At 37.1% G+C, this 21,404-nt stretch overlaps 1 protein-coding gene across 1 annotated transcript; it reads left to right on the forward strand.

Annotated features, from left to right (window-relative positions):
* The first annotated feature begins 9,178 nt into the window (after nt 1-9,178).
* On the forward strand, nt 9,179-20,326 carry LOC122064635 (ABC transporter G family member 32). Its single transcript, XM_042628380.1, has 24 exons — nt 9,179-9,815; nt 10,301-10,421; nt 10,504-10,592; nt 10,676-10,760; nt 11,666-11,825; nt 11,952-12,028; nt 12,201-12,254; nt 12,817-12,907; nt 13,005-13,306; nt 13,382-13,663; nt 13,960-14,276; nt 14,363-14,523; nt 14,610-14,713; nt 15,015-15,174; nt 15,273-15,395; nt 15,488-15,582; nt 15,670-16,002; nt 16,085-16,375; nt 17,701-17,784; nt 17,908-18,041; nt 18,117-18,344; nt 18,962-19,133; nt 19,240-19,494; nt 19,908-20,326. The coding sequence occupies exons 1-24, from the start codon at nt 9,541-9,543 to the stop codon at nt 20,178-20,180; spliced, it is 4,266 nt and encodes a 1,421-aa protein (XP_042484314.1). The 5' UTR covers nt 9,179-9,540; the 3' UTR covers nt 20,181-20,326.
* Nucleotides 20,327-21,404: the final 1,078 nt, after the last annotated feature.

Consider the following 21,404-nt stretch of genomic DNA (forward strand, 5'->3'; position numbering starts at 1 on the left):
CATCTTTATTTGTTTCTCCCATTCTGTGTCTGGTTATTCTAGGAGAAGAGACTGAAAATCAAGTATGGACTCTTGAGAGTTGACACCATAGTTAACAAAGACGGGAACGGAAAAAAATGAAAACAGACGGTACGGGTTTTAAATAGTAAAATTTTTTGAATGATATGGTCAAATAAATTGTAAAAAAAAAAAAAAAAAAAAAAAAAAAAAAAGAGAACGGTAAAATTGGAAAATGGATGGTACGGGTTTCAAACGTGTAGATTTCAAACAGTCGTTTCCAGAAATAGCGAAACAAGTTAACAAGTTGAACTTGTTTCGCCTGGGTCGTTTCTAGTATCATAAATAAGTAAAAATTACTATTTCTATTTCTAAAAATAAGTGAAACGAAACAGTTTTATCAAACGCTTTTTGCTCCATATCTGCTGTTTCTGGAAACAGAAACGGTTTCCAGAAACGGCAGAAACGCGTTTCTTGAAACGTTATCAAACGGGCCCCTAGTCTTATATATGTTTTCTTTTTCCTCTTTCCTACCCATTTGCTCATTGTCTCACTATGTCTTTGCATTTTTCGTAATATAGAATTCATTGCACATTGGTGAAGGCTAGCTTTATGTGTCTACTCTTTAAGAGAAGGGATATTTTTCTTCTATAAATTAAAGTCATCCCCGACACTATAGACATTCTATTCTAATTGTTCCTTTACTTGTCTCTTACCCATTTGCTCATTCTCAATATCTTGTCGTTTGCTTACTATTTTGGGAGTTCTCCTTATTCTTTTCTATTGGTTGATTAAGCATAACCTAAAAATGTTCCGATATGACACAATAAGTGAGTTCAACAACTACTAGAAGATCTAAGGGGTTGTTTTATCTTCGATTTGATTCATAAAAACTCTTTTACACTATAAGAGTTGAATACAAACTTAAGAATAATAACCAGTGACACAATAGCGACCGACAATCTTAAGGATAATAATTAATGACATGACTCACCCGACCATCACTTTGATATCTTTTGGAATGTGTTACAGTGTCAAGTTGTATAAATTTAGTTGTATCACAAGTAAAGCCTTCGCTTTCATCCTGTCAGTGAGTGCTCTTTACTATTTTGATTAATCATCTCTTGTACAATTCTTTCAAACCATTCATTTTCTCTCTCCCTCTCTCTCTCTCTCGCTCTCTCTCCACATTGATTTTTAGATTTGTTGCTTCCAGATCGAGTTCATTGATTCTAAGATCTATTGCTTTCATTGCAAAGTTCGATCAAGATGTATACTTCATGTTACATTTTCTTTGTTTTAATTATGAATTACTTCTATGTGGGTGCCGTCTTTAATATCTCTAAATATACTTAAGAAACCTTATGGCTAGAGCCGAAATGGATCCGCTTTTAGTGACCACCAGAACTGCCACCCACAAAAACAAATAAATAAATGAAAATTGAAATTATGACACTCAAGAATACAGTAAGTATTGAACCTGTTTGAAAGATCGGTTAACTGTCCCCACCAAGAATACGACAAGTACCAGGGGGTTTGAGAGATCGGTGAAGGTGCGCAAACTTTAATCTCACGTCGCATACGAAAAAAATATTGGATTAGTTAATAATCTTTAACCTCCTTAACATGGCACAACGCATTTTAAAACCTTGAGGCTTATGGACCAAAGAGGCCGAGCAATATTTTGCAAGGTTAATGGGACTGAGGCATTATAAAAATCCATTTACATTGTGAATATCTGTAAGTGAAAGGGTTTTCCATCATGCCAGTGTGGGGAGAATCTCCCATAGAAAATAATAATAATAATAATAATAAAATATACATTAGAAGGCGTTAGTACATTGGGATCGTGGGGAAAATTTTCCTATCTGTAATAGGCATAAGTTTTCTTATACCGTAACTGTGGGAAAAGTACACCCATCCTGGGTCATATATGTTTTGCCTCAGTGCAAGAAAAGTACACTCATCAAATGTTTTGTCCCTTGTAGCATGAAGTTGATAATAACCCCAAACAATTCTTGATCCTCTATAGATACCATCCAAATCCCTAGTCATTAAAAAAATAATTGATTTTTACCCCCACACCCCAAAAAATAATAATAATAATAATTGATACTAGAACTTATTTACAATAGTGAATTTTACTGAATTTTATCTTAGATGGGTGATCAACACAAGAACATTGTCTTGAGTTCTGATCGATTAAGTAGGAAATTCACTTTCAACCTCGTTTATCAGACGGGCATCTGTGAAAGACGTTGTAAAAAAAAAAAAAAAATTACTATTTTTGCAAAAAAAAAAAAAACCTGGGCCATGACTACTGAAGATTATCTAATCCAGTTCAAAAGGGTTTGTGATTAAGTCAGTGCCATTGGCAAGCCATACTGCATTTCCTTATTAAATTAGACAATTAGTATTGTGAATGAATGATTGAGGATTTTGCATGTGATCTTTGATATATCACCAAAGCTATAAAAGTTGGAAAAGTTTGAAAAAAAAAAAATGCAATCAATATAACTAAACTGTAACAGAAATTTATGAATCATTCTCTTCTTGTGAAGTCTTCTTATTTTGGGAAAACTTGTATGCCTCTCTCCATCTTCCATTTGTCTTGGACTTTTGGGATTATCATAAAAATATGGCTAAAATAAGACAAGAAGTACTATTCTGAAGGTCACTTTTATTGCTACTGGACCACCATTCACAACCCCACATAGATGAGAGAGGGAGAGAGAGGCACAAGGTATTTAATAGACGGGGCTGAGAGTTTTAATGTCTTCTTCAACTCATCTATTTCCAGGTGGCAAGTTTAATGCAATAAGACTGAAATAGAGCACCAATACCCACTCTCCAGTCTTCATTACTGGGTAGGTTACAGATACCTTAAGAGGTCTTCAGGTTAGTGTAGAAAGTCCAATTCAATCATTTTCAAACAACTAAAGCCTGTCGTTTGATGAAGGGGAAGAATTCACTCTAAAATAAAAGTCCTCAACTATGGTTTTCTTGTATTAGCTAACATCTACGAAAAAAAGAAAAAAAAACAGTTTTCCTGTGCTCCCGGTTGATGGGAATTCATTCACTAAGATGCACATAGAATATCAGAAAGGGTATTTTTTTTTTTCCTTGGTAAACCTTGCAGGTGGGGTTGGTAAACCCTAAGACGATGGATGAACAATGAACCGTCGTTCATAGGTTTAAAAAAAAACTAAAAAAACACGTTATGTTTTGTGTGAATATATAGAAAATCATCTACCTAATGATTGATTTATTTGATTATTTGTACAAGATATAACTATTAAATCGGTTGGGAATTGACTGGAATCAGCCCAAACCCTAAAAACAAATTATGGATTAGCTGATTCAAATCAGTAGGACTCCGGATCAAGCTCGGCCAACTCGAATGATCTCATTCTGATTTTTAAAACCACACTATTAATCGATAACTACAATTAGATAATCTAATTTAAAGGATTGATTTCTCTTGTCGTCCATGGTGAAAAGATTTTCTATCTTTATTGCGATTAGGTGCGACTCTTAAGGGTAGTGTCAGACTTCGTACAATAGGAAAGAAAATTATGACCCTTGATTCTCTTCACCAAACTTTCTCCAAATTTAAATGTCATTAAATGGGCCTTTAAATTTCATATGGTTCTACCAGAAGGCTTAGAAATTTTTTTTCCTAAGTGAGTTTGGAGACTATATGTTTGCCGCATTAGGTTGAACTTCGCATTTTCCTAAGTGGCACAGAAAGTCCATAACTCATTAAAGATGATGAGCAACTTTTGGGTGTGCTTTTAAGTGCCTAAAGTGCAATGCTGAAAGTAATAGTAAGGGCAAGTACAATTTTAAAAAATGGGCAAGTGTTTTCTATCCGCAAGTGGCCCCTACGCCCTATTACTGTGTGTCTGTGGCACAAGGTCTCTCGTGGATCAAGAATTTTGTCCCCCAATTGTGAATCTCATCGGTGAATCATCCATCGTCAATCTTGATTCCGACTAATTTGATATTGTTAATTAATGTCAAGAAACCCTAAATTATTGAGTTTCCAGATCTGAGGGCCGGTTCTAGGGTTCTTGAAGCCGACTTCAATATGAATTGGATTAAAATTGACAAGGAATGACTCAATCTCCAATTCCATGTTTTGAGACAATAGTGAGAGTTCTTCACGTGCATGTAATCTAAAGTTTGGAGCACTCTTAAATGTTAATTAAGTGGTGAGGGCCAGGAGAAGCCCACTCTTCAAATTCCATTAGATGTCCTCAGGATGATTTGTATAGACACTTATTGATGGAGAATTATACTCTGGCGTTGTGGGTAGTCTCTCACCCTAATTGGTGAACTTCATTGAATTAATTAGCATAGTGTGTAGTGTTTGGCATCAAAAATAAGATTTATTGAATTAATTATAGATATATGATAGAGATAGGTATTTAAAACCTTCAATGTTTTAGTATATGATAATATACGACAAACATGTATGATCATACATTCAATTGTCGATTGAGAAAATGAGGATCTACGGTGCATCTCCTCACCTCCACTGATGGTTATGTGCACAAAACCTCTCCCTGTATCTATTAGAAATTTAGTAAAAGTTTTAAGTAAAGGAAAAATAAATGAAAGTTGAGGCATCGTTAGAAGTATTAAGGTTGTATGCATCCCTTCCATATTCTCTCTTCGCTCCACTCTCTTTTTTCTATCTTGTAGAGTTCTCATTGATAAACTGTGTGGTGCCTCCTCCTGTGCCCTCATTGGCTAGGCTATAGATTCCAATATGTGTAGGTGGTGTGTAGACCCCCATCCCCTGCTAAAAATAGTTTTTCATTTACTAAAAAATAAAAAATTAATCCCTAGTGATAAGGGTGTTAATTGATCGGTTTGATATGGTTTCGATATTTTATTGGGCCAACCAAAATCAAACCATCAAGGAAGTTTTTAGTTTCGATTGTTTTTGGGTGGTCTGGTTTCTTGCTAGTTTTGTTATCATTTCGTAATCAGGCTACTATAAGGTCTGGACGAATTTCAGGTTAAATAATAATAATAATAATAATAAATTATTATTATTATTATTATTATTATTAATTTTTTTTTTGACTTTTTGGTTTCTTATCAGATTACTATGGGTTTGGTCTTTTTTTTTTTACCTTGTTTCCTCCGATTTTCAATTTCAGTTGATAGGTACATTCGTAATAACCAGTTTGATTTCAATTCCTACCAATTCTATAAAACTCCCTAAAATTAAACCAAACTAAACCGATAAACCTTAAACCCTATGCTCTAAACCCTAATCTTTACTTAAAAAAATAAAAAAAAATAAAAAATTACAAAAATTTGATTCAGTTCAGTCTGAGCTCAACGGCTCAATTTCAGTCGGCCCGATAGGTTTGGGTTGAATTTTGACAAACTTACCTAGTGTGCCGACCAGATATGGACCATTAGGTTGCCCAATTAAATGAAAGTCATAAACTCCTCTATGGGGTATAATTAATTGTCAACTAACTGTGACATCTAACAATGATAGAACTTAGAACTTAGAAGATGATTAAGATGGAGCCTTGGGACAATGGGTCGACAGTTCAATTTGGGATTTCCCCATTGAAAAGATGTTCATTTTGGACTCTATGATAACGATGTCCCATTGATATTATAACTTGAAAATCCGAGAACAGGTAAAATTGCATGTGGTTAGTCCAGCCATTAATTGAAGCTTCCACATGTTAACCAATTAATGTGCCATTTTGAAGGATTATTTGGAGATCCAGCCATTGAATAGGAAGGGTAATGTTATAGATTTAGGGTGTTAATCGGTCGGTTTGATTTGGTTGGATTTCAATTTAGTTAAATCATTTGTGGTTTGTTAAGAAAGTTTTAGCTTCGGTTCTTTTTTTTCCCTCATTATTTTTTGATTTTTTATCAGGTTCATTCCGCTTTCGATTTCGCACAATTTTGTTTAGTTTTGATTTCTATTAATTCCAAAAAACTCAATCGGAAACCAAATCAGTCTAAGTTTGTCCATTATCTTTGATTCAACCATTTCATGTTCAAATCTAGATTGATCATATATCAAATTCATATCAAAACTCAGTCATTTACTCCCATATTGAGTGGCCCTCTTGGGGTCCCTGTCCTATCTTTAGTGGGCCATGTAAAAAAAAGAATTATGCATCAACTTCCTACCAAAAAACACTATGATGACGTATGGCATTGCACTTTATTGTCTGTTGAACTACCTTCACTTATATCTCAATGTGTACTATTAATGTGGCAAATAGTAGGTATGTAATAAATATTTCTTAAATATTAATCCAAAAATAAAATAGAGAAATATTTCTTAAATTGTAATGGTACATATTATTATTTAAAAAGAAAATTATAACCATTATTCTAATTATTAAAGTTATGATATAATTAAAAAACACGCATAGGTAATTATAAAATAAAAAAGGTTGTCGCACTGCGCATCCATTGAATCTTTCTCTCTCTTTTTCTTCCTTTCAAATAAACCTCGCCCCTCCTATGTGATGTCCCATCTCATGCCTTTATGGATGTTGACCGTTAATTTATTGCACATGAACGCTCATGTGCATACCCTCTCCTAATTATTACTGTCCAAGTAAAATGTTTGTGTAACAACATAATTTATGATCAACAATTTACTTAATTATAGATTTTTAAGAGTCATGTGACCATATCTCATGATTTGGACCAATGATAGGTAGTGACTTTGGTCATAATTTTTCAACATTAGAGACCTTAGCATATTTTTAATGCGTAAAGCTATTAGTTGTAGTTTCTCCAAATGTTAGGAACCTCAAATGTAATTTATCCTTGCAGTTTATTTTTAGAAACCAAATATTGATCAAAGAAGCATAGGAAAAAATAATGTTATCCGAAAGTGTGTTTTTACGACCAAACATAAGGGCAACAAAATGACCATCCCCCACCCCCCCCCATTGTTGATGCCACGACGACACATATTCCCACTGGTCCCTGCGCTGGCACTATGGCCATACGACCAGGTTGCATTCTATCTCCCATAAAAGTATATATTTATGGAGAAAAATTCTCATGTCGTTAATGTACATTATTGCCCTTACAACTTCTCACATGATTTTTTTAACCATGTGGACCCATATGTATGATAATATTTTACTTATTTTGATAAATGTAGATAATACTATTCTTTACACCGTCATTGACGTGGCATGAAAGATCTCCACCACATTAGTAACATGGTGAACATTGTTCCATATTTATATTACAGAAAAAATCAAAACGTCTTGCAGATTTTTTGGCGCATCCTCTCACATAAAAATGACCTCACAACACACTCTCTCTCTCTCTCTCTCTCTCTCTAAACCCCTTATTCAATGGGACTTCCATTCTCTGTCATGGGTGTGACTGTATGGCGAGGATCTGAGGGCCGAGACGATATCGATACACATCTCAATGCCATGTTGGCCATTGGATCCTCACCGTACGGCCACACCCGCGGCAAAGGATTTTTTTGGCATTCAACGATGGAGTTTTCCTGAAACCACGGTAAAACCAAAGAAATTACCTGTGGCTTATGTGGGTAACTTACCTGAACCACTAATGGTGGATGCAGAGAAGTACCATATTTTAGGTTGCCACCATTGTCTTTCCTATTGATGAGCATGACATTACATACAGTTGGGATCACATTGTTATAATTGTGGGACCCACATGTATATTTATGCATCCTATGGACAAAATCCTAACCTTGCCTGGAGTGCTGTATGCATTTAATGTTACTTTTTTTTTTCATATTATTTTGGAGGGAAAATGCAAATTTCTTTCGGTGGCTTACAAAGATAAGTCGGATTCTGATCCTCTCCAGTTAGGGGTGTCAATTATGAGTTGGCATCGATAGGCTCGATCAAAGGTGATGTGTTTACAGTTCGATTTAGATTGACGCGGTTAATAAACGTGTTAGATTTGATTAAACAGGCATTCACGGTGTAGGTTGCAAGTTTGTCGGATATTCGATTGAACTGATATGTTTATATATCCGACTTGAACTGATTCGTTGTAACCCAACCCCATTTAATATTAAGTAAAATTCCTATTTTATCATTTACTTTGTAATAGGATTTGATTTAATTAAGTTTTATTTTGCAAATTGTAACCGTTATAATCTCTTTTCTCTCTCTCTCTCTCTCTCTTTTTAATTAATAACAATCACAATTTCATATCCTTTTTGTTTATTAAAGATTTATGTCAAATATTTATGGTCCTTCAACCCCCTTAATAAAAGAATTTTAGAATAAATATGTTTAAAGTTTGTTTAGACTTAAAATAGGTTTATAACTCGGAAGACCCGTTTAAGGTAGTTCAATTAAAGCCCGACACTGACCTACCTGATTATAAACCCTATACCATGCCCCCAAAGTTAGGTCCATTGACTTAAATGGTGCAAGGCTGTCAAGTGATCAAACTCGATTAAGTCTGCCCAAGACCGACCTGACCCAACCCATTGACACCCCTATCTCCAGCCACTGGGATGCAACATCCGATGAATTAGGGTATATTTTGGTCGATTCTTGATTGACATTTTGTTATTTGGATCGAAATCAGCTACAACAAATCGGATCATTTTTTCGTCGTGGTGGTCTAATCGTGGATATATGCTGTCAATCATCTTGGAAATCGATATAATATCGGGTGTGCCCTTATTTTTCGTAAAAAAATCAGGTTTTTTATTTTACTGTTTTACCTTGGCCGGCACCGTTCCATCAATACAGGAGGATCGGAATACTGATACGGATCACCCTTAACCAATACCAATTACCTCAAACAATGGTTGTCACTTGTCACTGGGCCTTGTGTTTTCTTGGGGAGTTGGGAATTTGCAACAAATGAAACCGACACGACACATTACCCACTACCAAGGAGAGTCTCCGCGCGCCAACTACTCTACCTGAAACTTAAAAAGCTAAAACAGCTTTTATCCAACTGTAACACCACTAAACCTTGCTTTTAACCGTTAAATTCAAAACCACCCTTCTCTCTCCTCTCTCTCTCTAGTCTCTCCCTCTTTGAAATACCCGCCTTTTCTTTACTTACTATCCCTTCTTCTCTATAAGAGGTAGCGAATCTGCCCAACTAACCCATCTTTAAACATACTTAACTGAGAAAAAAAGCCAAACAAACTCTCTTCCAAAAACCTGATCAGAGAAAACCCAGCAGCCCAGACGTGAGAGAGAGAGAGAGAGAGAGAGAGAGAGAGATTCAGGAAAAAGCAGAAAAGGAAAAAAGTCTCAGAGCGCGCCATTAATGCGACACTCAACAACCAACTATTGCTGCCTACGAAGTCGTTGGATTGAAACAAGCAAAGCATTTTGTACAATGTCCACCTCAGAACCTTCTCCTCCTCACTTTCTTTTCTACTTCTAGTAACAAGTTATCTTTCTCTTCCTTCTTCTTATCTATCTACCATCATTAGGGTTTTGGGTCATCCTTCTTTATTTCTTCTCTCTATTTCAGTCTCTCTGCTGTGGGAGATCTGTCATCTTCATCGTCATGTGGGGTTCCTCGGAAAATGTGTTTGCGAGGTCGAGTTCCTTCAGGGAAGATGAAGACGACGAGGAGGCCCTCAGGTGGGCTGCATTGGAGAGGTTACCCACTTACAATCGAATCCGCAGGGGCTTCTTCAGGAACATTCTTGGAGATGTCTCGGAAGTCGAAGTGGGTGAGCTTCAAATCCAGGAACAGAAGCTCGTGCTGGATCGTTTGGTTAATGCCGTCGATGAAGATGCCGAGCACTTCTTTGCTAGGATGCGTCAGAGATTCGACGCGTAAGCTTCTTAAATTTCACTTCGCCATAATTCATTTATTCAATAAGCTAATACGCAGTTTGGGTGGATTCTGGTTTCGTCGAGTCTCTACATTTCGCATTGAATTTGTTTACACTCGTCAGTTTCCTTCCTTCCGTGTCCTTTAGATCTTCTAGTGAGTCGGTGCTTTATTTATTTTTATTTTTTTCTTCCTTCTTTGTGCTAATTTTCGTTAATCACTTCAGTTTTCCTTCTATTATTTTTGTGTGTTGCGAGGTGCGTCTTTTACATTCGTCTCTTCTGTTTCTAAGCATAAGCTTATCACCAACTTTTTGCTAGTCTGCAATTGGGCATCTTCTCTGGTGATTGTGAATATCTCATTGATGATCTCTGTCTCTGTTGGTCTGTTATTTTTTTTTAAAATTTTTTTTAATATTAACATAGTGAATTGGAGTAATTTTTTTGGGTATTATTTTGGTCTTCCTTACTCTTTTGGGGCTTCGCAGAGTGGATCTGGAATTTCCAAAGATTGAGGTTCGATTTCAGAATCTGAAAATTGATACATATGTTCATACTGGAAGCAGGGCTTTACCAACTATTCCCAATTACATTTTGAATATGACTGAGGTAGGATCGGTATGACTGTTATGGAGTATCCTTTCTTGGCGGTTTTATATTCTTTCTTGATTTTGGTTTGTTATTTGTCAAGGCTTTCCTAAGGCAATTGAGGATCTTTCCCGGAAGGAGGGAAAAGTTGTCAATTCTAGATAACATTAGTGGCATTATTAGGCCTTCAAGGTAGGTCTAGTACTTCACTCGATATCCATTTGTGAAATTGGTGTCAGATTCTGTAGAATGCTTATATTTACTGTTGTTTATAGGTTAACACTACTATTGGGTCCTCCAAGCTCTGGGAAGACGACATTGCTTTTAGCTCTTGCTGGACGGCTTGATCCTGGTTTGGAGGTATCCAGATTTTGTTTGCTTTTTATTGGAAGTTAGCATTTGATTTGGTTGTCATCATACTATGTGGATACCATTTATGAGCTCTCGCTGGATCAGATATTGGAATTTTCTGAAAGGATATATAACACAGTGTTAATTACTTTTAGTAAACCATATAAATGGATAAATTTTATAGTGGGAAGGGGTTCGGATCTAACTTTAATTCTTATTATTTAAATGGATTTATGAGGAAGACAGATGAAGTATTGCAGAAACTGAAATTTATATGTTGAGGTACCTCTAATTACTGCAGTAATATGAGGACTTGGTGAGACTCATTTATTCCCCAAATTTGCACCCTTTGATGATGGAAATGTCTTGATCAGTATCTTTAATGATTACCTTGCTAAAGTTGAACCGGTGGAGGGTGATGAAGGGATCTGGAACCTGGGTTTATTTACGTTTTATTTTATTTATTTATCTTATAGGGACTGTCGCCTGGTGCGATGGTAAAAACTTGGCCTGCCAGCATGAAGACACACTTTAGAGTCTAAGGGTGGACACCTCGTGCAAAAATGCTGAAGGTTAGGACCAACTCCAGTCCACTCTCCCATTCCCTGCAAGAGAAGGACTCTTGCTGGGTTTAGGGCCCCCTTTTTTTGTACCTTTATTTATTTTTTCTTGCTAGAGAGATGGACTTGTAGGATGAAATGGAAAGAGAGATCTTCAAACTTTAGCTCTGAGGTTTATCTTTCTCCTATGCTAGTCCCTAAAAGTTGGGCATACCTAAAAGGATACGCATATTCTGATCTAATAAAAGTGTTGTCAAATGACACCAGTGTGCTAGACAAAAGAGATTTGTTTACTAATTCAATTTGAATTGTACACTTGCTTCTTACTCATTAATATTGTTGATTTTCTTGAAGATGTCAGGGAAAATTACTTACAATGGTCATGGTCTAAATGAGTTCGTTCCCCAGAGGACCTCTGCTTATGTTAGTCAACATGATTGGCATGTCGCAGAGATGACAGTGAGGGAAACACTTGAGTTTGCTGGATGCTGTCAAGGTGTTGGGATCAAATATGGTAATCTTTATGTATTTACACGCATGCACTTACTTGAACCCCCTGAATTTTCATATCTAGATATTTTGTTTATGTGTGCATTTGTGCGTGTGTGTTCTAACACTTAAGTATCAAAACCTGTCACAGATATGCTTATGGAGCTCTCACGAAGAGAGAAGAGTGCTGGGACAAAGCCTGATGAAGATCTTGACATATTCATGAAGGTAGATGTTGTTAAGTAGAAGTGTGCCATTTCCATTCCCCCTCCCCCCACCCAGAATTTTCCCTTTAAATTTTTTTTATTTCCTCACCCAGAATTTTCCCTTTGAAAGTTTTTTTATTTCCTCAGATTTTGTGCCTATATTTATGCTAGTATTTTTTTGTGTCTTTGCATAGGCATTAGCTTTGGGGGGACATAAAACAAGCCTTGTTGTGGAGTATATTCTGAAGGTACTTCATTTAGATAATTTGGATATTAGTTTTTCATACTATTGGTGGTGGCATTCCCTTAAATTTTCTTTCTGTACGTGACATTTTCTGTGAAGCATGATTTATTTCACTTCTCGGTAGTTCTCATCATATGAGTGAAAGCTTGATTATGTTTTAGGAAAGATATAATTGTTACCTCTCATCACTGGATCTCTGGCTGCTTGCAGTCTTATGTAGAGCATAGATGTATGCAGTGCACTTGCTATAATGTAACATTGTTCCTTTCATTTTCCATGATCCAATTTGGAGAGCAGCAACTCTCCTACAGTAATCCGATGGTACTGAATGTCATTAAAGAAAACATTGAATCATAACTTTTGCTCACCCCTCACCATTGGATCTCAGCTGCTCTTTGGGCCACTTTCTGACCCCAAATTTACTGTCAGGAATGCCAAGGGGGTGACTCTCTCGTCTCCTGGTTTTAAATGTTTGATTTATTGTATATCCTAATCATGTCTTAAATAATTGTATATGCAACAATATATTTTGCCTGCTCTATTTTTAACAGTTCTATTTAATGAAGATTTTAGGGTTGGACATTTGTGCCGATACACTGGTTGGTGATGAAATGCTCAAAGGGATCTCTGGAGGACAAAAGAAGAGGCTTACCACAGGTGTGTATCATGAAATTTCTGAATTTTCTTTGTTACTACCATAGAGCTAGAAGTTTTACATGAGATCCAACAATGGTACATGCGTGAGTTTTGGCAGGTGAACTACTAATAGGTGCAGCTAGAGTGCTGTTCATGGATGAGATATCAACTGGGCTTGATAGTTCAACTACGTATCAAATAGTCAAGTATCTCAGGCATTCAACGTGTGCGCTCGATGGGACCACAGTGATTTCACTGCTGCAACCAGCTCCCGAGACTTACGAGTTGTTTGATGATATTATTCTCTTATCTGAAGGCCAGATTGTATACCAGGGGCCACGTGATGCAGTTCTTGACTTTTTTGCATTAATGGGTTTTTGGTGTCCTCAGCGAAAAAATGTGGCAGATTTCTTGCAAGAAGTAAGCAGTTTGTCAATATTTTCTCCATCATAATTCTCTCTTAGTTGGATTATTTATTTCAATATTCTCAAATAGGTCACGTCTAAGAAAGATCAAGAGCAGTATTGGTCTGTTCAAGGTCGCCCTTACCAGTACATAACTGTGAAAAAGTTTGCAGAAGCCTTCCGTTCATTTCATGTTGGTAAAAGTTTATCAGATGAACTATCTGTTCCATTTGATAGACGTTATAATCATCCAGCAGCTCTTTCAGTAACTAGGTATGGTGGGACAAGGGTTGAGCTTCTCAAGACCAGCTTCTCCTGGCAGACTCTACTGATGAAACGGAATTCATTTATCTATGTTTTCAGATTTATACAGGTACTGTTTTCATGACATTTATATGTTTTTATGCAACTTAGATGGATAAGTTCATCAGAATTACATAATCTTAATAAATAAAATGTTTTGGCTGATTCAAATAAAAAATTGATTTGAATCATGTGTATATCACTTTACTTGTTTTCTTACTGGCGAAGACATCAATTTCTCTGTGACCATTTAGCCACAGTATTATGTTTGTCCTTTTGAGCAATAATTCAGAAAAGAGGAGTAGTTGGGACTTTAAAGATTGTGGATCTGAAAGCTGATATTCTGAATACTATGTTCTTTTGCAGCTTCTATTTGTTGCTCTCATTACAATGACAGTATTTTTTCGGACAACGATGCACCATAACACAGTTGATGATGGAGGCTTATATCTTGGGGCTTTGTACTTTTCCATTGTTATTATTTTATTTAATGGATTTACAGAGGTTTCTATGTTGGTAGCCAAGCTTCCTGTGCTTTACAAGCATAGGGACTTGCATTTCTATCCATGTTGGGTTTATACACTTCCTTCTTGGGTGTTGAGCATTCCAACTTCACTTATAGAGACTGGTATGTGGGTGGCAGTTACATACTATGTAGTTGGATTTGATCCACAAATAACTAGGTAAAAATCGTTCTTATACCCGAGTGGTTTCTTTGATAGGTTTGATAACTGACTTGGTATGATTTTGTTTATGTAATGATCTGCAGATTCCTTCAGCAGTTTCTGTTATTGTTCTTTTTGCACCAGATGTCCACAGCACTATTCCGTCTTATGGCTTCCTTGGGTCGAAATATGATAGTCGCAAACACCTTTGGATCATTTGCAATGCTGGTTGTCATGGCTCTAGGCGGTTACATCATTTCCAGAGGTCAAAATTAAGCTTCTAACAGCATTATCAACCATTAATAACTTTACTGCTATCCGTTGGTTAATTTGCTTTAATAATTGTTACAGATAGCATCCCTAGTTGGTGGATCTGGGGTTACTGGTTTTCTCCTCTAATGTATGCTCAAAATGCTGCTTCCGTAAACGAATTTCAAGGGCATTCCTGGGACAAGGTACTATAATTTTGGCTTAATCAGTCAATATATTTTCTTTTTCCCTTATCCCTTCTAATTAGGAATATTAGTCCTAACCCAGCTTGGTGTACAATGTAATCCTAGTTACCTGCTGGATATGATGTCTCATTAATTTTTTATCTCACTTGAGCTTCTTTGTACATTGAGATCTAATTTCACCTCTAAGGTTAGCTCAAGCCATAGTCGTATCCTTTTTTTTGATAAAATCGTCCTTCTGTGAAGAAACTTAATTTCTTTTTCTTCTATTTGTTTTTCCTTCTGTGCCGGTGGTACGTTGTAGAGAGCTGGTACCAACGCTAATATATCATTGGGTGAGGTATTATTGAAAGCACGCAGTTTATTTACAGAGAATTACTGGTATTGGATTGGTGCTGGTGCTTTGCTCGGCTATACAATTTTATTTAATATCCTCTTCACATTCTTCTTGACTTACCTAAATCGTAAGAATCTCATACTTGTATATATTTTTTTAATTTATCGTTTCAAATTCAGCTTGAAGTTGGTTCTGATGTAAGACCACAATTTCAATTTTATGCAGCTCTGGAGAAGCGACAGGCTGTTGTTTCTAAGGAGGGGCTCCAAGAGAGGGAGCAAAGGGGGAAAGGTGAACCTGTTGTCATTGAGCTGAGGGAGTATTTGCAGCACTCATTCTCATATACTGGTTAGTAAGAGTATATTCTCAGATGGTTCTGTTTAGTCTTCCTGAGCACAGCTCAATGTTGGCATTCCATTTCCACAAAATATTTGGTGCAGGAAGGAATGGTAAAGAGCAAAGAGGCATGGTTCTTCCATTTCAGCCTCTATCAATGGCTTTCAGAAATATCAGTTACTATGTTGATGTGACTGTGGTACGTCTAAAGAAGCACCCCTTGCATAGCATTTTATCATAACAATTGTTTTGGGTAGTTCTATCTCTTATCTTTGTACTGCTGCAGGAATTGAAGCAGCAAGGTATACTGGAAGACAAAATGCAGCTGTTGGTCAATGTTACTGGAGCCTTTAGGCCAGGGGTGCTCACTGCATTGGTCGGAGTCAGTGGTGCTGGTAAAACTACCCTCATGGATGTTTTAGCTGGTAGAAAAACTGGTGGGCTCATAGAAGGAAGCATTCACATCAATGGTTATCCCAAAAAGCAAGAAACATTTGCAAGGATATCTGGTTACTGTGAGCAGAGTGATGTCCATTCCCCCTGCTTAACTGTTCGTGAGTCACTTATTTACTCTGCTTGTCTTCGGTTACCCTCTCATGTTGACCTGGAGACACGGAAGGTAAGAATGAAACATATTTGGATTACTTTGTCTGTTTTAGTCCTGGGATGATTTCTTTAGTGATGATCTAATGGTTCTACAGGCTTTTGTGGAAGAGGTAATGGAGCTTGTAGAACTCACTCCATTGAGTGGGGCCCTGATTGGTTTACCGGGCGTTGATGGGTTGTCTACAGAGCAACGGAAAAGGTTGACAATTGCTGTAGAACTTGTTGCTAACCCTTCTATTGTCTTTATGGACGAACCAACTTCAGGATTGGATGCCAGGGCTGCAGCCATTGTAATGCGAACTGTGAGGAATATTGTCAATACTGGGCGGACAATTGTGTGTACGATCCATCAACCGAGCATTGACATTTTTGAGTCCTTTGATGAGGTTTTCTTCTCTTCCCCTATTATTAATTTGAGTGAACCAATGGAATAAGGTTTTTCCTTCTGTCCCCGAAGTACTCATCTCATAGATGTTCGATACTTCGATCCATGTTGAGATGGATTTTCAGGGTGATGGTATATCTAGATGCTTTTCAGTATTGTTTTTTAGGTATATCATCCATTGATTATCCCTGAACATGGCAGAACACTTCCCCAAAGTAACAGGAAACTGAACCTATTGTGTTTAGAGGGCCCCAGGGGAGGGATGCTTATGGGCATTGTCATATATTTCTTGTTTCTTTCAGTATTGTATTTTAATCATTACTTCTTTTTTTTTCGATCCCTGTGTGTAATCTATTTCTTTTTTCTTTCATAATTTCATCATTACTTGATACTTTGTTACATGGACCTTTTTTTTTCTTTTTCTTTTGATGTTACAAAAGGGGATCAGAGGGACAAGGGGGTGGGATACTAGATGAGGAATGGGAGGCTTGAAATCGAGATATCCTGGGGGAAGTGCTCTACTACACTTTGCTTCTGTCCTTCTGTTCCATGGGCATTAAAAAAAAAAATCTCCACCTATATCTATGTGGACTCAGATTCCAATGCCAACATTGTGCAGACGGCTGTTACCCCATCACCACCACCAACACCAATGCTAGAGACACACACGCAACCACACCCACATCCCCAATCCAAAAATAATTGATCTCTTCCAGAACATTTGGAACATCTTATGTTATGGTATACAAATCCCTTAGAAAGGCCAGAGCTCTTGAATTGCAAGGTCATTTCTCTTTTTCTGTGGTGGATGAGATCTGCTAAGTTATTGTCGATGAGCTTGCGGGAGTGTGTGGCTAGGCAGTCTTAGTATGTGAGCTCATACCCTATTATGTAGTCACTGTGGGTGTTGGCTTCGGCCTCTCATTCAAGTCAACCTCATCCCAACTAAATGGTCTTCAGCCTCTCGTACTGTATATATATATATATATGTGTGTGTGTGTGTGTGTGTGTGTGTGTGTGTGCCCACGCTAATCATTTAGACATCTCCTACATTAATTTTAGAATGTTTTGAAAATGAATCGTTGTGTACTCCCAAGTCCCTGAATCCTATTTTTCATGGCTTTGCCAAGTCCAGCAACTTGTATCCACGTGGGTACTAACAACCACAAGTATCAATGTAACGTAAACTTAATTTCTGTTGCATAGTCTCCTTACCATGCTTTCTCAGGTTTTTATATTTTGGATTCGTTTCTTCTAGAAAAATAACAGGTTTATTTGTCACTTGTTATTGTCAATCTTCTTTCATATCTCATTTGCTATCCACAGCTTTTACTTATGAAGCGTGGAGGAGAGCTCATTTATGCTGGTCCACTTGGAACCAAATCTCGCAAGCTTATTAGATATTTTGAGGTCAGTGTTGTGCTTTTTTTGTACCTGAGAGTACTCGATCAATCTACTGATAATGCTGATAGCTAAGATGTCATTTTTCCATCCTCCGTGTTGCTTTACACGATTATGTACTCGTGTTACTAGGCAGTTGAAGGAGTGCCTAAGATCAGGCCAGGTTATAATCCTTCTACTTGGATGCTGGAGGTGACTTCTACATCTGAAGAAAATCGGATTGGTGTGGATTTTGCTGAAGTATATAGAAGATCTAATCTATTCAAGTACGTATGATTTCTCAGAGAGTGCTGGTGATTAAGAAGTTCTAATTCTAAATCTGCAGTTTTCTGTTGTTTCAGGCAGAACAGTGAGTTGGTTGAAAGCTTGAGTAAACCAAATACTGATTCAAAAGATTTAAATTTTCCAAGCAAATATTCTCAGTCATTTTTTGCACAGTTTCTAGCTTGCCTTTGGAAGCAAAATTTATCATATTGGAGAAATCCGCAATACACGGCTGTCCGATTTTTCTACACCGTCATAATCTCTTTGATGTTTGGAACGATTTGTTGGAAGTTTGGTTCTAAAAGGTCTGTTTGGAATATTTTTCTCAACCCTTTAATTTTCATGATGGCCCTTGTTTGGATGTTTTCTTGGTCTATTGTTTGTTATTATCTTATATTATCACTTGCACAAGAAAGCATTAAAGGAATTCAATGTCAGGAAAGGATCTTGGGGTTCTCATCAAGTAGGTTTGGGTCCAGAGTTCATTTTCCCTTCTATTTAATTGTCACATGTACATCTCCAGAATAAAAGAGTGGTCTTATATGCAATATCCATCGTAGTGTATTACATTGATATATTCTGTGATCAATAAGGCTAAGAGCCCAAAGAAGAGGCATATAGCCAAGATGATAATGTTCATTCAACAGTCAATTTTCAACATAGAATCTCCTTGCCCATTGAGTAGCTTCTAAACATTCACTACATAGTGAAGATTTCTTTCATCCTGTTTTAATCATCTCATACTACAAGAGATTGTGTGGATGTAAGATACCAATGCTGAAAGAATGATGTTATTTTTCTTATTACTTTCAATCTGTTGTAACTTTTCTCTCCTTGGACGTGGTCTCTTTGTATTTTTTCTCTAGCTATACATTAGTTCCATTTGAATGTCGATAACATTATTTTTCCTTCCATTTTACAGGGAGACCAGCCAGGATATCTTTAACGCTATGGGATCCATGTATGCAGCGATCCTGTTTATTGGGATTACCAATGCTACTGCGGTTCAACCTGTGGTCTCCATTGAAAGGTTTGTTTCGTACCGAGAGAGAGCAGCAGGGATGTATTCAGCTCTTCCTTTTGCATTTGCCCAGGTGTCTTTTTTTGCCCCTTTTTTTTTCTAGCATTTTTACTCATAGTAGTAATATGCATAAACCACAGTTTTACATGGCTAAGCATGCAGAGGTCTCTTGTGAACAGGTTGCCATCGAGTTACCTTATGTGTTTGTGCAGACACTTATTTATGGCAGTGTATTCTATTCATTGGCCTCATTTGAGTGGACCCTTTTGAAGTTCATTTGGTACATATTCTTTATGTACTTCACTTTATTATATTTCACATATTACGGGATGATGACAACTTCAATCACACCCAATCATAATGTAGCGGCAATCATAGCTGCGCCATTTTATATGATGTGGAACCTGTTCAGTGGTTTCATGATTCCTCGCAAGGTAATGAAATGGATTGCTTAAACTATCTGCATTCTGCCTTTTTAAGTACTCTAATTTCTTTTTGACTGCTTTCATGGGAGGAGTGATTGTTGAGTTGTAGAGATCTTATTGGGAGTATGGTGCAACCTGTCTGTTCTTGACACAGTTCAGATGGAAGAGTTGGGAGGCCATGACTTGGATTTCTTGCATCTATTTACAGCTCAATTGGATGCCCTAAGCATCTGATTTGCTGAGTGATGAGTGGATCTCTAAGTGATGCCCACTGTTGATAAGAGTCCCTCCCTGAATATTTTCTGGATGGATAATGCAGTAATAAGGACACACAAGTCTTACCACATTCCAAAATCGCTCCTTTTGCCAAAGAAACGAGTTACTATTTGTGTCTATTACTGAATTATTCTCTCCTTTTGCAGAGGATACCCATCTGGTGGAGATGGTATTACTGGGCAAACCCCATATCCTGGAGTCTTTATGGCCTTCTGGCGTCTCAATATGGTGATGTGTATGAACCCATGAAACTTATTGGCACAGACCATTCTGTTCCCATAAGGCAGTTTCTAGAAGACCAGTTTGGATACAGGCATGATTTCTTGGGGATTGCCGGTATTGTTGTTGTTGGCTTCAGTGTTATATTTGCAATGATTTTTGCTTTTGCAATCAAATCCTTGAACTTCCAAAGGAGATGACAAAGTGGAATCTTACAGATTGCTGGAACAGTTACAACATGACAGATATAGAATACAAGTTCTCAACCAATAAGTCCAGAAGCATTGTATTACATATATGTATAGATATTTATCAGTATAATGGAATTGCTTGTTATTGATTCCCACACTGAAAGGATAATTGCTTGTTATTGATTCCCACACTGAAAGGATAATATCACTTTAAGGTGTGACACCAAATACTAGTGTGTATGATCCTTGCATTAAGCCATGGGTGACAGGAAGCAACCTGGTTCTCTCTATGCAGTTAGCATAGCATCACATTAATACAATTAAATTAACCCTAAACCATAATTGAAGGCAAGCAAGAAATAACTCTCTCTCTCTCTCTCTCTCTCTCTCTCTCTCTATGCAAGTGGACACTACTGATTCCAGCTTGCCTAGCCATCTTTACACCTAGTTTGATAGCAAGAGCCTCACTGACAAGAACAGAAGATGGGTATCTGTGAGCAGTAGCAACCCATTCCAAACAATCAAGAGCATTAAGAGCAATACAAGCTAAGGTATTGGGAGAATACATTGTTTCAGGATAACTGACACTTCGTACACAATTTCGTGATGACACATATCCTTTTGTTGACATATATGCCCTTTCATGTTGCCATTAAGAGTGGCTTTGATAGGCTTTTATGGAAGCTAAAGAACGTATCTCATCACAAAAACTTTATGTGAAGCATTTGGGTACAGGTAAGTGATCAGGGTTTGTTTTCATACTTGGGCTGCACTTATTTCTGAATACAAAAATATCTCTAAAAAAAAAAAATACCTCTTAAATGATAAGTTTAGTGCCAGGTTGTGTGGCCCCTGCATTAGTGTGAAGCACCAATGAGAGCAGATGTTGAGACATCAACTGGGTGGGATTTTTCATTGTAGGGGCTGTGTGGTCATTTTACGCGGTATGTGTCTGGCGCAGGCTCCACGCAGCTTTAGTAGGATCTTTTTCCCATACTTATGTGTGTAACTTGATTAATCTTGGATTTTTTTCTGTTTCAATAAAAAACTCTATGTACTTGGTGGGCCGCATGGTTTGGCCTTGAAGAACCATCAGGTTTAACCGCTAGAACCTGGTCTGATTGTTGAAGGGATTGGGTCTACTGTATGAGTCTCTGAGATAAATAACAAAATAGTATCCTACATGCACTTTTGGTGGTTGCATATAGTTAAAAAAAAAAAAGGATTTTCTTC

This window comes from Macadamia integrifolia, unplaced genomic scaffold (genome assembly GCF_013358625.1).
Source record: "Macadamia integrifolia cultivar HAES 741 unplaced genomic scaffold, SCU_Mint_v3 scaffold170, whole genome shotgun sequence".
Taxonomy (NCBI): Eukaryota; Viridiplantae; Streptophyta; class Magnoliopsida; order Proteales; family Proteaceae; genus Macadamia; species Macadamia integrifolia.